Genomic DNA, 12,784 nt, shown 5'->3' with positions numbered 1-12,784 from the left:
AAATAACTCCTGTTTCCTCTCTCTCTTTGTATCTTTTTCTAATCTTTGTCTCTTAAGCAAACCTGTTTTCTCACCCAACCATTTTCACACTCTGGAATATGTACAGGAAGTAAAAACTAACATTATTGTTGTTTCTCTTGGGGTTATTTGCAATTCAGCAGAATTAAAACTGAGGTTGTCCAGATCAATTGATAGAATTTTAAGCTGGTGCCCCCTACCTACATGCCAACAGAATCCCTATTTTGACTCAAAAACAAACCGCCGCTTAGTGAGACCAAACACTATTGGAAAAGAATAATAGCAATTGCTTTGTCTGAGTTTGGGTTCACCTATCTCTACCCATTTTGCAGAACCAAAGGTGCAAATCCTTTAAAATGTGGAAAAACTCCATGGTGACTATGCAAAAACATAGTTCATCAAGATATGCTTATGTTCTATGACAGTGATTTTGAATACGGCAGGGCAAGTGTCATGTGATATCTATCCTTGCACAATTGCAGAGCTCCTGGTTATGAAATCCCCTTCCAACTTCATGAGAACACAGCTCTTAGGGGCATCTCCCAAACTGGTGTTAGCATAGGTGTAGGAGAGATGTACCAATAACCCACCAAGGCCTGAATATGATTTTTCAGTTTTGTCAATACCTTCTGCTCTCCAAATCTTTCAACCTGTCTTCCTCCTCTAATTTCTAACTTTAAAACTTCTAAAAATCAGTTCTCATCACATTAAGCCAAAAGTTTTCAATTATATTGAATTCATAAATGGAATATATTCAATTATGTTCCAATTAAGCTTTCTAGTGAATCTTCTCTGTCTCAACTCAGCAGTCAGTTTGAACTGGGCCTTTGTTCTCTCAGTTGTTTCTTTAGGGTGTGCTGAAGCGTGCGCACACGTGTGTGTGTGTGTGTGTGTGTGTGTGTGTGTTTGAGGGGTGGGCAGAGAGGTGGTGATATCATTGGAAAGAATCTTTTATCAACATTTAAGTTGTGGTAGTTGATTTAACATATTTAGTGGTTATGATAAATTGTGTGGATCTAGAAGTTTCAGACAAAAGTTGACATTTGAAAAGAAACTTATGTAGCAGCAAGGACACAATTATGGCAAAAATGACTAGATAGGTAGCTGGTAGATTATAAACACATATATTAAACATATATATATTTCTGGATTAGACATATTTTTGACTTTATATTTTCAAATTTAATAAAGTTATTTGGTTATCTTTTAAAACCTAATTTATCTAGTTCAAGACCTCTCCACTTTGGCTGAGGAACCCCTTTGCATATGTTACCTGTTAAATTTGATTTTCCTCCTTTTTAAATGCCATTCACTTTATAGTCATCAATCAAATTGTTCTTTAACAATTTCTTAAGTGTTTCCAGAAATATTGATAGTCCAGTGCCAGTATGGAAATGACATTTTGAAAAATGAAAATCAGTTATTTTTTAAAGCTGATGAAAAGTTACGTGGGTGCATACACGTGTGTGTGTGTGTGTGTGCATGCATGTTGATATTTGTCATGAAATAATTTTGTGTCTGTGAAACGGGCTGTGCCATGTGATAAACCTGTTTCTATAGAAACGGCTCCTGATTCATGATCAACATAAAACAAAATTAGAGATGAAGGCATAAGGTAGCCCTGGCAGAGAAACTATTAATTTCTGAATTAATAAATTTAAGTGCCATTATTACTAACACTTCTTTATGACCAGAAAAATTACTTTAAAATCCTAATAAGTGTTATTAAGTTCCTATAATATACTAGGAGCTACATAGAGAGCATAAAGAATATAATCCTGAACTTCCTGGAGCTTACATAGTACAGGCAGAAAAGACAAGGTCAATAAAAACCTTATATGGACTAAAAGATGATCATTATGTTATATTGGATCTTTTGCCTTTTTGGAGCCTTGATTTGTTTACATGCCCTATATACTCTTTCTCCAGCATAATTCTCTCTATTGTGGCTACAGAAAAGGCTCCATAGAAGAAAGATGACTTCCTGTGGGTTTTAAAGGACATCTAGATGCATTTGTGTGGGAGAGGGATTGCAAGTGGTAGGAGGGAGAAATGATGGCCTCTGACATGAGAAATATTCTAGGCACAGGTAGGATTTCAACTAAATGTCATTGAAATGTCTCTATGGAAACCACAAAGCTGTTCCTCTTGACTAGAGAATTGTATATCATTCCCTTGAAAATAATAGATCAGAAGAAAAGAAAAAAAGAAAAAAATATATCCCCATGAGTCACAGAGGGTTAGAGTAGGCAAGGAACCTGAGCTTTCAACAAATCTATTCCCCCGCTTTCAGGAAGGATCCCAAATAACCCTCTCATTCAAGCAGGATTCATTTCTAGCAACTTCCCCGATTAATCCATTCAGCAACAAGAGCAAGGCACCTAGCCTCTAACTTTCCTGTTGTGTCTGAAGCACCTTAACCCATACTCTTTTTCAGTGGAGGGAGGGATGGAATAGCTGATTGCTGTTAGCTACCTACGAACCCCCTTCTATTTGAGTCTAATTCTCTAGCTGTGTCTCTGCCTTCTTTCTCTACACTGAATAGTACAATATATGAATACAACTTTGCTTAAATAGCTATCCTCTTTCCAGAAGAACATTTGTGAGGGACAGAGCTCTGTTGAATTCTTGTTTAAAATCATTCCCACCAAGCCGTTCAGATGTTTCAGTTCTTCAGCAAAGCTCCTGGGGGTCACTTTTTAATTTCCTGGCAGCTAAACATTTCTCAGGGCATCCTGCCGGCCTCACTTGTGCTCTGTTATACCCAGTCTCATGTCATCACCGAATACACTTTTTGCAAGAACTCACAGTGCTTTCACATGACTTCACATGGAAACACAATGTTCCAGAAGGACTCTGAATCATTTTAGGGACGTGGTAGAGGAGAGAGCAGATGCTGTGTAAGTGAGTTCTCCACACATCTTTTTTTCCCACCTATTTGGTTTTATAAAGGCAACTAAAACAGTACAAAGATCACTTCCCTGGGGGAATTTGAGAAGTATGTTCTACATCCTATCAGGGTCTAGGTCCTCCCAGAGAAAGAACAATATTGCTGGGGATTAAAATTGACTGTGCTCTATTCTGTCTTTGGCCAGCACCCATTCTCCGCATCTCTACCCGGCTCATTTCAGCCACCACATTTATGTGTACACACCCGGGATTTCTCCCTATAGAATTTGCTTTATATGTGAACAGAATTAGAAGACTCACCAAAGAATTAGTCTTTTCCAGGATAGTTCCAATCTTCAATATTCTCCCTCCAAGGTCCTCATAAGTCCCTTATAATAACATGCTCTGACATTTTTTTTTAATTCTGAAAACATATCCACTTCAGTGATGAACAAGATGGTTGGGGCTTCTTTTCCTGTGTTCCACTCGTGGGCAGATGGTGCCACATGTGCCTGTCACTCAACATGGAACTTTGTAGGACATCCTAGGATCATTTCCTCTCCAAGCTCCATCATTTAACCAGTTATAAAATCCCTCTCATTTGCCTCTGTTTGATTATCTTTTCTTCTTTTTTACTTTACATTCCTAAGGCCACTCTTCTTCTACTTTAGGTATTTATTGTCTCTCATCTGGACTTTGAAACACCCTCTAAGCTTCTTAACTAGGAATACTGCCCCCAATTTTAGCCTTCTCTGCTTCATCTTTCACATAACTTCCAGAATGATCTATCTGAAATGCAAAACATAGCACCTGTTAAAACCTTTAGCAGGTTTTCTGTATTTCAGGATTAGTATTCATTTCCTGAGCATACATATTCCAGCATCATTTCTTTCTGTGTGTGTTTGTGTCTTTTTAAAGCAAAAGTATAAAACATGTATAAGATTTTTGATAAATCAAGCAACTCAAAAGGGCATGTGAAGTACAGTAAGTATCCCTTCAGGTCATACCCCTAGTCCTAGTTCTACTTCCAAGGGACAACCATTCATTTCTTGTGTATTCTTCCAGAAATGGTCAGTGCATATACAAATATATATATATTTTATATATATATATAAAATATATATACAGCCTTCTTTTTACACAAGTGAGTTCAATAACACTGTCCTACACCTTGCTTTTAGTATTGTCTTATATCGTGACAATTTGCCCTGTGTTTTTTAAGTTCTCATAAGAGTGAATCACCTTTGGTTCCTGGAACACTCCATGTTATTTTCAGGCACACCTGCCAATGCTTATGCCCTTCTTTTTGCTTGGGAGTTTCTTCTTTTCATTTGCAGCCTATACATGGTACGAACTACTATTCCTCTTTAAGAATCATCTCAAGGATTAACCCTTCACCATGCCTTAGAAACCACTCTTCCGGGCTCCCATAGAATCCTGGACATACCTGTCTCTATCATAGTACCTTTAGCTAGTTAAAAGTGACTTTATGTGTACATTGTCTTGTATACTGTAAAATATCTGAAGGTATGTAGCATAGCTTAGTCATATTTCCTTCCCTAGTGCCCATTTCAAAGCATGATTAAAAACAAGAATTATTCTGTAAGTATGTGTTGAACCAAAATACCCCCAAAACAGGATAAATATAAATGTTTCCAAATCTTCCAAAGGGGAAAAAAATCTTCATTCCAGCAAATAAGATTTTAAATAATTTTTTTGAAAAGGCTATAAACTCTACAAGGACAAAGACCAGTAGAATAGTTGAATGAATGCTCTTGGGAAAATGCCCTTTAATCTTAAATATACAATATGATGACAAGTTTTACTGGGATTGAAAGAGGGGGAATATGTTAGGTACTTAATGGAGGGGTAGCAGAAAAAAAACTATTAGCAGAAAAACAATGAGGACTAATAAAGATTCTAAAATGAGGTAACTGGGCTCACAAAAGAAAACCCACACCTCTTTCATTCTTGTGGTCAGCCTTTTCTCCAAATCATAACCACTGAGAGGAATTAATTGTAAACCCTTTCTTGAACATCTCTGTTCAGTGCTGAGTAATAAGTTGTTATATGCCACAGACTATTAACTTCCTTCAATGGATAGTCAAGGGGTTTCATGAAATATACAATCTGCTGAAAACAAGCATTCTAAAATACAGAAACCTGGTCCTGGTATTACAAAAAAAATAGGATTCAGTACTCTGAAAAAGTTCGTGGAGAAACTCTGTACTAACATTTAATCACCTATAAGCATATATCCATTTATCTTCCTATTATCCTCAAGTATGGTAATGTCATTTGCATTATTAAAACTCAAGTCAGTTGGAAACACTTACTACCATTGTTTTTCTTTTGAAATGTTTTACCTTCCTTGGTAATCACAAGATTTCATTCAAGTGTGTTTTGAGGGTGCTACCAAGACTTTGGGGGCCTGCCAAAACAAAAAGCATCAAACACTTACAGAATTGATACCAAGTAATGTCCAGCTGAGATGAACACCTTAGCTTTAAGGTGCTCCCACACCACTTGATGGAAAGATTTTAAATGGGTTGGGTAAATCCTTTGGGATACCCAGATCCTGGAAAGTAATGGTTTCCTACTGTTTCACATTAAGTGTTGAAGAATTTATTAGTTTGACAGTTGTGGAGAAATGATCCCAGTATAAATACAGTGGATAGAATCAGATAGAAATATTTCCAATTTGGTATTGGTTCCAATGTTCAATGTAATATAAATGAGGGATGAGTCAACTCTCATTTTGAAGACCATTGATCCAATGTATCTTATTGCTGTCTGGGAATGTATTTAGAAAAAAATGGATGATAATGCCATGACCCATTAAAATGGTGATTCAAGAGGCCCTGGATCACACACAATCATTGCTGCATTGTTCCTAGGAGACCACCATAGTTTGCACTCAGTAGGAATTTAATAAATGCTTGCTGACTGACCTATCTAACAGGAGAATAAAATAGAATAAGATGGACACTAACAGGAGGACAAGATGGAGTGGAAGAATCTTGATTTTGGCAGAGTCCAAAATCTTTAAAGATTTGAGTTTATATCATAGAATATTTGAACTGAAAAGAGGTTTAGCACTAGTGTCATTTATCTTCATTTTACAGAGGAGAAACTTGAGGCCCAGGGAAGTCAAATGACTCACTCAAGGTCCCAAAGCTAAATACTGGGAATATTTTTTCACTTGGCTGGCAGATGGGAGCCAGACCCTGGAGTCAGGTTGCTTGGTTTCAGATTATGGCTGCCATTTATTAGCTCTGTAACTTCTGAGCATGCTATTTAATCTAACCTTAGTTTCTCCATCTATAATGCAGAATAATAATCTCATATCCTTAAATCTAGGATTAAATGAGCTAGTGTATAAAACACTTGATAAACATACCTCATACATAGGATTTGTTCAATAAATGTTACTATTTATTTTCATTGTATTATACATTTTAATATCCAGTCTGGCCTTGTAATCCCAAGAACATGGGCTTTCAAATGTGAACTCAAACTTTAAAAAAAATCTGGATAGGCTTGCTTTGTTGTGGCTTAGGGTACAAAAAGATCTTTTTGTTATCTCCAAACAGAATGGCAAAGGGAAATTTTTCCTCTCTCGGCTTCTCAAGATGGTGTAATATTGTAACCCAGTACCTAAAAGTGAGACCTGGTTGATTACTCATATAAGAAAAAATATATATTTATATCTTTATTTAACTGCAGATATCTGTTCCTGCCTTTAAATGATACTGACCTATTTGCTCTATTTGCAAAGGAATTTTATTATAACCTCAGAGAATTTCCTGACATCAACAAGAGTATGTTTAGGCTATTTTACAAAGCTATTGCAAGATCCTCAGTGGGGGGAAAACGGTTTGCAATGTTCTCTATTCTGAAGCAGAAAAGTCATTGGTGTTCTGTAAAAGCAGCAGGATAGTATCGTCGGAGTGACTGTGCTTGGAAATATTTTCATAGCCATCTTTTCAGGTTGGTTGACTCATAAGTATTGACTCAGTTAGGAGGACCGCTTATTAGTGAACTCAAGCCTCATCATCCAGGCTCTTGCCTTTGTCCTGTTGCTTATCATCAATTACTAAACTAATGTTCCCTTTGAGCATAGCTACCTGTTTATCTAGAAATTAACTTAAAACTTAATTCGGAGCCTTGAAATAATAACATTCTTAGAGAAATTTAAGAGACAAAGAGTTCATTTCTTCATAATGCAAAATCTTGGAATAATGTACTACAACCTCGCTGCTCAGAGTGCTGTCCACACACCAGCAACTGGCATCACTCAGGAGATGCAGAATGTAGACCCCATCCCAGATCTCTGATTCAAAATTTGCATTTTAACATTTTAAGATCTCAGCGTGATTCAAGGACACATTACAGACTGAGAAACACTGGCTTAAAGAAATGGGCAGGGGGATTCTGAAAGTGGTTACTGTTTTGTGTCACCAAGACCAGGTAATTAGCCATAACTGCAGTATGCCCCAGAATCCTCTGGAATCAAATAGTAAAATAACAACAGCAACAACAGTGAAATTTAACAACAGTGGCTATTCGGTAAATTATATTTGTTTTTCTTTTAGGTATTATTTACACAATTGGCTCATTTTAGGCTTTTGTGGGGTTTCTGCTTTTTTTTTTTTTTTTTTTACTCTTTTCATTTTTCATTGCAGTGCGTAGAAGAGCATTCACTATGGCATCCACTCATGCATGAAGGAAGAAAGGAAACAATGAATGCATGGTAGTTATCTATTACTGGGAGTGGCTACTGGGGTTAGGACTCAGTAGATATAAAGTCTTCTGGGAGTGACCACTTGGACTGTTCATTGCTCTTTAGGTCGGGGACAGAGAGTTTTACGCTTGGGACTCCCACTTGATCATCAGAAGGCACCTCCTTAATAAGAAGACACAACTAGGGCGCCTGGGTGGCTCAGTTGGTTAAGCGGCTGCCTTCGGCTCAGGTCATGATCCTGGAGTCCCTGGATCGAGTCCCGCATTGGGCTCCCTGCTTTGCAGGGAGTCTGCTTCTCCCTCTGACCCTCCCCCCTCTCATGTGCTTGCTCTCTCTCATTCTCTCTCTCTCTCTCAAATAAATAAATAAAATCTTAAAAAAAAAAAAAAAGAAGACACAACTAGTTGTTGGAATCTGAAATGCAAGAATTCAGCCACTTGTTTGCAGGTAGTTAATACCATGCTTCCCCAGTCTTCTGCTCAAAGAGAAGACCTGCTTACTACTATCTGTGTTTTACTCAGTTTATATTAACAGATGTTAGTGGTTACTTTCAGGTAATTTATGGGGGCTGTTGTCTTCTTTTTGCCCCAGCTGCCTTCTGTTCAGCTTTTGTCTAGAGAGAGAGACAGTAGATAATTAGCTTGGCAGGAACTAAGGGAAGGTTTGAAGGGCTTAATATAGCAATAAATGGAAATCACGGTAGCTTTTTAAAGATAACTGTTGAGAAAATAACAGGATATAATCACTATCACCTGCATAATATATCCCATAATGCCAGAGGAAAAATCCTTCCTAATTTAATCAATAATATTAATTCCTGAAAAGAAATGCCTTGCTCCTAAGTATAGTTTTTTCTGCATCAGAATTATTCCTCAGAGGAATATTGCTCAGAATTCACTGCTCAGAATCAACAATTTTTGATTATATAGGTTCTTGACTATAAAAGCTCTCTTTCATTTTCTTAATTTGGGAAAAACATTCTATATCCTGAAGAACATGAATCAGAAAATACTCGATGTTATGTGATGTTATGTTAGTCTTTAAAACAGATATGCTATAAACCCATGTGGAATTATATTTTACTTAGGGTAGCATAAGAAAAGAACAAAAATTAACAGAGCCTAGTTCTCAAACCCATTAATGTAATATACAATTATCATGACATTTTTCCCAGCCATAGAATGGGTGGGTAATAATGGTAATGAATAAAAATATAAAAATGAACAGTGTTTTAGTAGTGGATTTTAGTAGGAATTTTCTTTAGAATTATTTTTTATTATATTCCTTGCCCATTCTTATTTTTTTCAATTTTGGTAAAAATTTCCTCTTAAATAACCTCAAAATTTACTGCCTATCAGGGTACTGAAACATGCTTAATATAAAAATCAATGAGTCTTATTTCCCATTGATATTTCAGCCCTATTTATATTATCTAAAATTCAAAGCATATTGTAGACAATGCTCTTAACTAGGGCTAACTACTGAGGTTGTGTTATAGCCCTTGATCTTGAAATTCCTCTTTGTTTCCATTTTTCTTGGACTTATTTCCAATCTATTTATCTCAATGCTTTGTCATAGGTGAGAAAGATAAAACAGACCTTGGATCTCATTGGTAACTCTTATTAAAACAAGGAACAGTAAGTAAATCAAGGTTTATTATTTTTCACTGTTTAGTGGTTCTATTTTCCCATCATGTTTCTAACACCACTGTGGAAAGGTAATTGGTATTTTAGTACAATACATTTTTCAAAGGCTTATCTGCTGGGGGAATATTTTTTAAAAATCAAGCACATATATCCATGGTGCAGTAAGTAAACAGGCTGTATTATTCCATCATTAGGAGCCCTTTCCAGTGGTACTGCAATTAAATTCAATCCTTTTTGTCTGGGCTATGTATGAATTCAGTTCAACAACTGGTTACACAGAGCTTTTTTGTTGTTATGGTGGTTGTTTTGGTTAATAGCAACTTCCCTATTCAATTCGGTTTCTCATTGTAACTCAGAAGTTGTTTGTAAATATAGTCAACAGAATTATGCATTTTTAAAAATTCTGAAAAGCATCATACCCTATACAGAAAATGGACACTGGCAAACCACTGTTTGACTTTTGAGCTGTCTGAATCTTCTCCCATTTTATAAATGATCTTTGTGGGTACTTACAAGGTGCCATAATAAATGACTGAAAAGGAAAATATTATCATCATTTATCTATATGATACAGACTACTTTTTAATTCATTATCTAATTTGTCCAGTTGCAATGACATGGAGGAGGTATTATTTGTGTATGTGCACATGTTGTTACATTCCCCAGTGTTTGTAAGTAGTGGGTTTCGGGTTGCTTTGTGGTAGTGAGATGTATATGAACAGAATATTATAAATAAGTCAGTCTGTTGAAAATCCTTCTCAAGTCAGAAAATATTCACTGTACATTCATTTTTTTAAAAAAATTATTTTTCTTTTCCCAATACAACCATCAGTGACATTATTTTAAATAAGCTACTTAAAGCAAGGAAATTTACAGCTATAAAATATATAAATTTAATCGACTTTTTCTTCTAATCCTATTCAATAGATTATAAACATATTTATTTTTTCCCTGACATAACCGAAAAAAAGAAAGAATTCTTAAACCTTAGCGTGTTAAAATAAAACGGCACACTAGTAAGGAACTGAAATGAAATGACAATTCAGTAACCTTTACAGCTATAGAGTGACAAAATCCCAGACGGTTTTAGTCTTTAAATTATTCGGGCTGTCTAAATTTCTGCTGCCACAATATTTTTTTTTCGCAAATGGAACAAAAATGGCATTTTGCTCACGTAGATCTAGCTGTTCCCTGGGTGGTTGGTTCTAGAAAAGCAACAGGCTTTCCCCCTGCCTTACAAGAAGCAACAGTTAGAAACTCTAACAACTAGAAAACTGCTACCCCACAGTGGTTGGAAACAGCCAATAGAGAAGATGACAGCTGCTGTGTCACAGCTTCAGGAAGGGAGAAGGAAAAAAGGAAATAAAAGAATGTTAACCTTTTGAAAGGATTGCCTTATGTTACTACCGCACCCCACCCCCTCCGCCGTCCCTTTACTTATCAGGCTTTTCTGCCATGCTTAGGTTTCTAGGGTAAAGCAAAGCCATAACTCCGACCCGTTCTATCTCAACTTAAATTTGCAAGCGCTAGACGACAAATTCATCAACCCCCACGTGGGAACAATACAAGCCTCCCCAGAAGCGGACTTGAGCACTTTCGTATTAGCCAGCATGAACTGTTGTCTCAGCCTGTTGCTCCCGCCACAAGGTGTGTTAGAGCCTGGAAAGAAGGAGGGCACGCTCTGAAACCGTGTCTGTGTGCTCGGGCGCCTGGTGGCGGGACCTGGGCTGGCTCTCGGGTTCAGCGACCGCTCCGGGTTAGGCGGCTACGGACCACGGTCCGGGGACCCTAGTGCAGGCCGCCCGGCCGCCGGCAGATGGTGCCCTCGGCATCGCAACACCAGAGGAAACCCTGCTAAAGTATCGCTCCGACTCCGCCCCACCCGATCCTCCGGCGCCACAGTCACCGTCCTTCCCCAAATAGTGCCGAGCACGTTTCCTCTGGAACACTGCAGTAGCCTGTGTGTGTGTCGAAAATACAAACCAGGGGCAGCAGGGGCGGGGTGTGTTAGTGTGGGGAACACTCGGAATGGGACTCCCGGGGCCGGGGCGAAGTGACCGCCAATGAAACGCAGAGGGCGAGGGGACCCGTCCATTTCACATCTGCGTAAGCCCGGCCGCGGGCCCGTCGGGAGGCCACTCACCATGTTCACTTCGGAGACCATGTCTATGCTGGCGACGTCGATCCGCATCCCTACGTCCACAGGGGGCCCTGCGGGAAGGTGGGACACATTATGGACATATCCTTAGAGTGGCGACGGGATGGGGAGAGCCAGGGGGCCTCCCTGCGCTTACTACATTTTGAATGGGCTCCCTCCATCCCCCACTCCCCCTTGCAAGGGACAGCCTAGGAAAACAGGTGTGGGCACACGCGTGATGCAGTGACTATGCAGAGGGTGTGTCGGGCGGGGGGAAGGTCGGCTCTGCCTGGGGTTTCATCCACCTGCGACTGAGGGTCCGGTGTGTGTGTGTGTGTGTGTGTGTGTGTGTGTGTGTGTGTGTCCAGGGCGTAGGGCGTAGCAGCGCACACTTGCGGAAATGACATGCTTTTTTTTTTTTTTTTTGACATTTATCTTTGACAGGAAAGGAGACCTAGATATGTATGGGTTACAGGTTGAAAAAAGATGAAGCATTACCTCCAAAGTCCGGCCGCAAGCGAATGTCATATCCTTTGAGCAATCTGTCCACTGTCTCTTTCACGTATGACATGTTGCTGGGCTCATTGGCGCTGAGGGGAAGAAGTAGGGACCGTATTCAAAATGAACACAAACTGCGAGCAGACATAAATATAGACAAGCACACCTTACCCCCAAATAACAAGCTACATGATCCAGCAAGCATGTAAAAAGAAAAACACCAAGAAAAAAAGAGACGTTCAACAACTGCAGCTCACCTGTGTGCACAACAGACCATGGCAATCATCACAGGGAAAGAGAGAAGCCCCAAACTCTCTCGATTTTGTACTGTCCACATTACTAACTCTGATTAAAGAATTGTCTTTCCTGCGAAGATTCAAGGAATGCAACTTAGTCGGCGGCAGGGCAGTAATTCCCGAAAGGACCTGCGCATGCGCAGAGGGTGCTCACTACCAAAAGACACCTTGTGCCTTGCAAACAATATTCCTAGTGGAACAGGCAACAGATTTCATTCCCTTTAAAGTTCCTGTTTGTAGTGTTCCACGTCCTCCGAGTAGTCGGAGATATCCTGCTCTTTCCTTGCTCCGGATCCTGTATGCATTTGCATACTGAGGTTTCTTTGGGCATTAGAGGTTGCTATGTTCATTTCCTCTCTGTCCTCAACCTTTTTTTTTTACTCAACTCCCAGGGATCTGGCTAAGGCTGCCTGTGATTGGCATCCTTCGTTGGCAGTCACGGTGGTCCTAGAACTGAGACTGTGGAGGCGGGGCGGTTCTCTGGTCTCCAGGGTGTGCCTGTGTTCGTGTGATGGGGGGACGGGGGGCGGGTAGTGAATGGAGAAGGAGAGCCAGA

General features: G+C 39.1%; 1 protein-coding gene across 2 annotated transcripts in view; it reads right to left on the bottom strand.

Moving 5' to 3' along the window:
* GABRB1 (gamma-aminobutyric acid type A receptor subunit beta1) overlaps window positions 1-12,493 on the bottom strand; it is a 380,698-nt gene extending 368,205 nt beyond the window's left edge. The window contains exons 1-3 of one of the 2 annotated variants that reach the window (XM_064582397.1): window positions 12,190-12,493; window positions 11,933-12,024; window positions 11,441-11,508 (exon numbers count right to left, since the gene is read on the bottom strand). In XM_064582397.1, the coding sequence (XP_064438467.1) occupies window positions 11,441-11,508; window positions 11,933-12,024; window positions 12,190-12,269 (240 nt within the window). In that variant the 5' untranslated portion in view covers window positions 12,270-12,493. The remainder of the gene's footprint in view (window positions 1-11,440; window positions 11,509-11,932; window positions 12,025-12,189) is intronic. The other variant, XM_064582401.1, reaches the window with a different exon arrangement.
* Between the last annotated feature and the right edge of the window lie 291 nt (window positions 12,494-12,784).

Source organism: Mirounga angustirostris, unplaced genomic scaffold (assembly GCF_029215605.1).
Source record: "Mirounga angustirostris isolate CCGP_5_RB_7025 unplaced genomic scaffold, mMirAng1.0.hap1 SCAF_2, whole genome shotgun sequence".
NCBI classification, from domain to species: domain Eukaryota; kingdom Metazoa; phylum Chordata; class Mammalia; order Carnivora; family Phocidae; genus Mirounga; species Mirounga angustirostris.
This window is presented reverse-complemented; position numbering and strand designations above follow the sequence as displayed.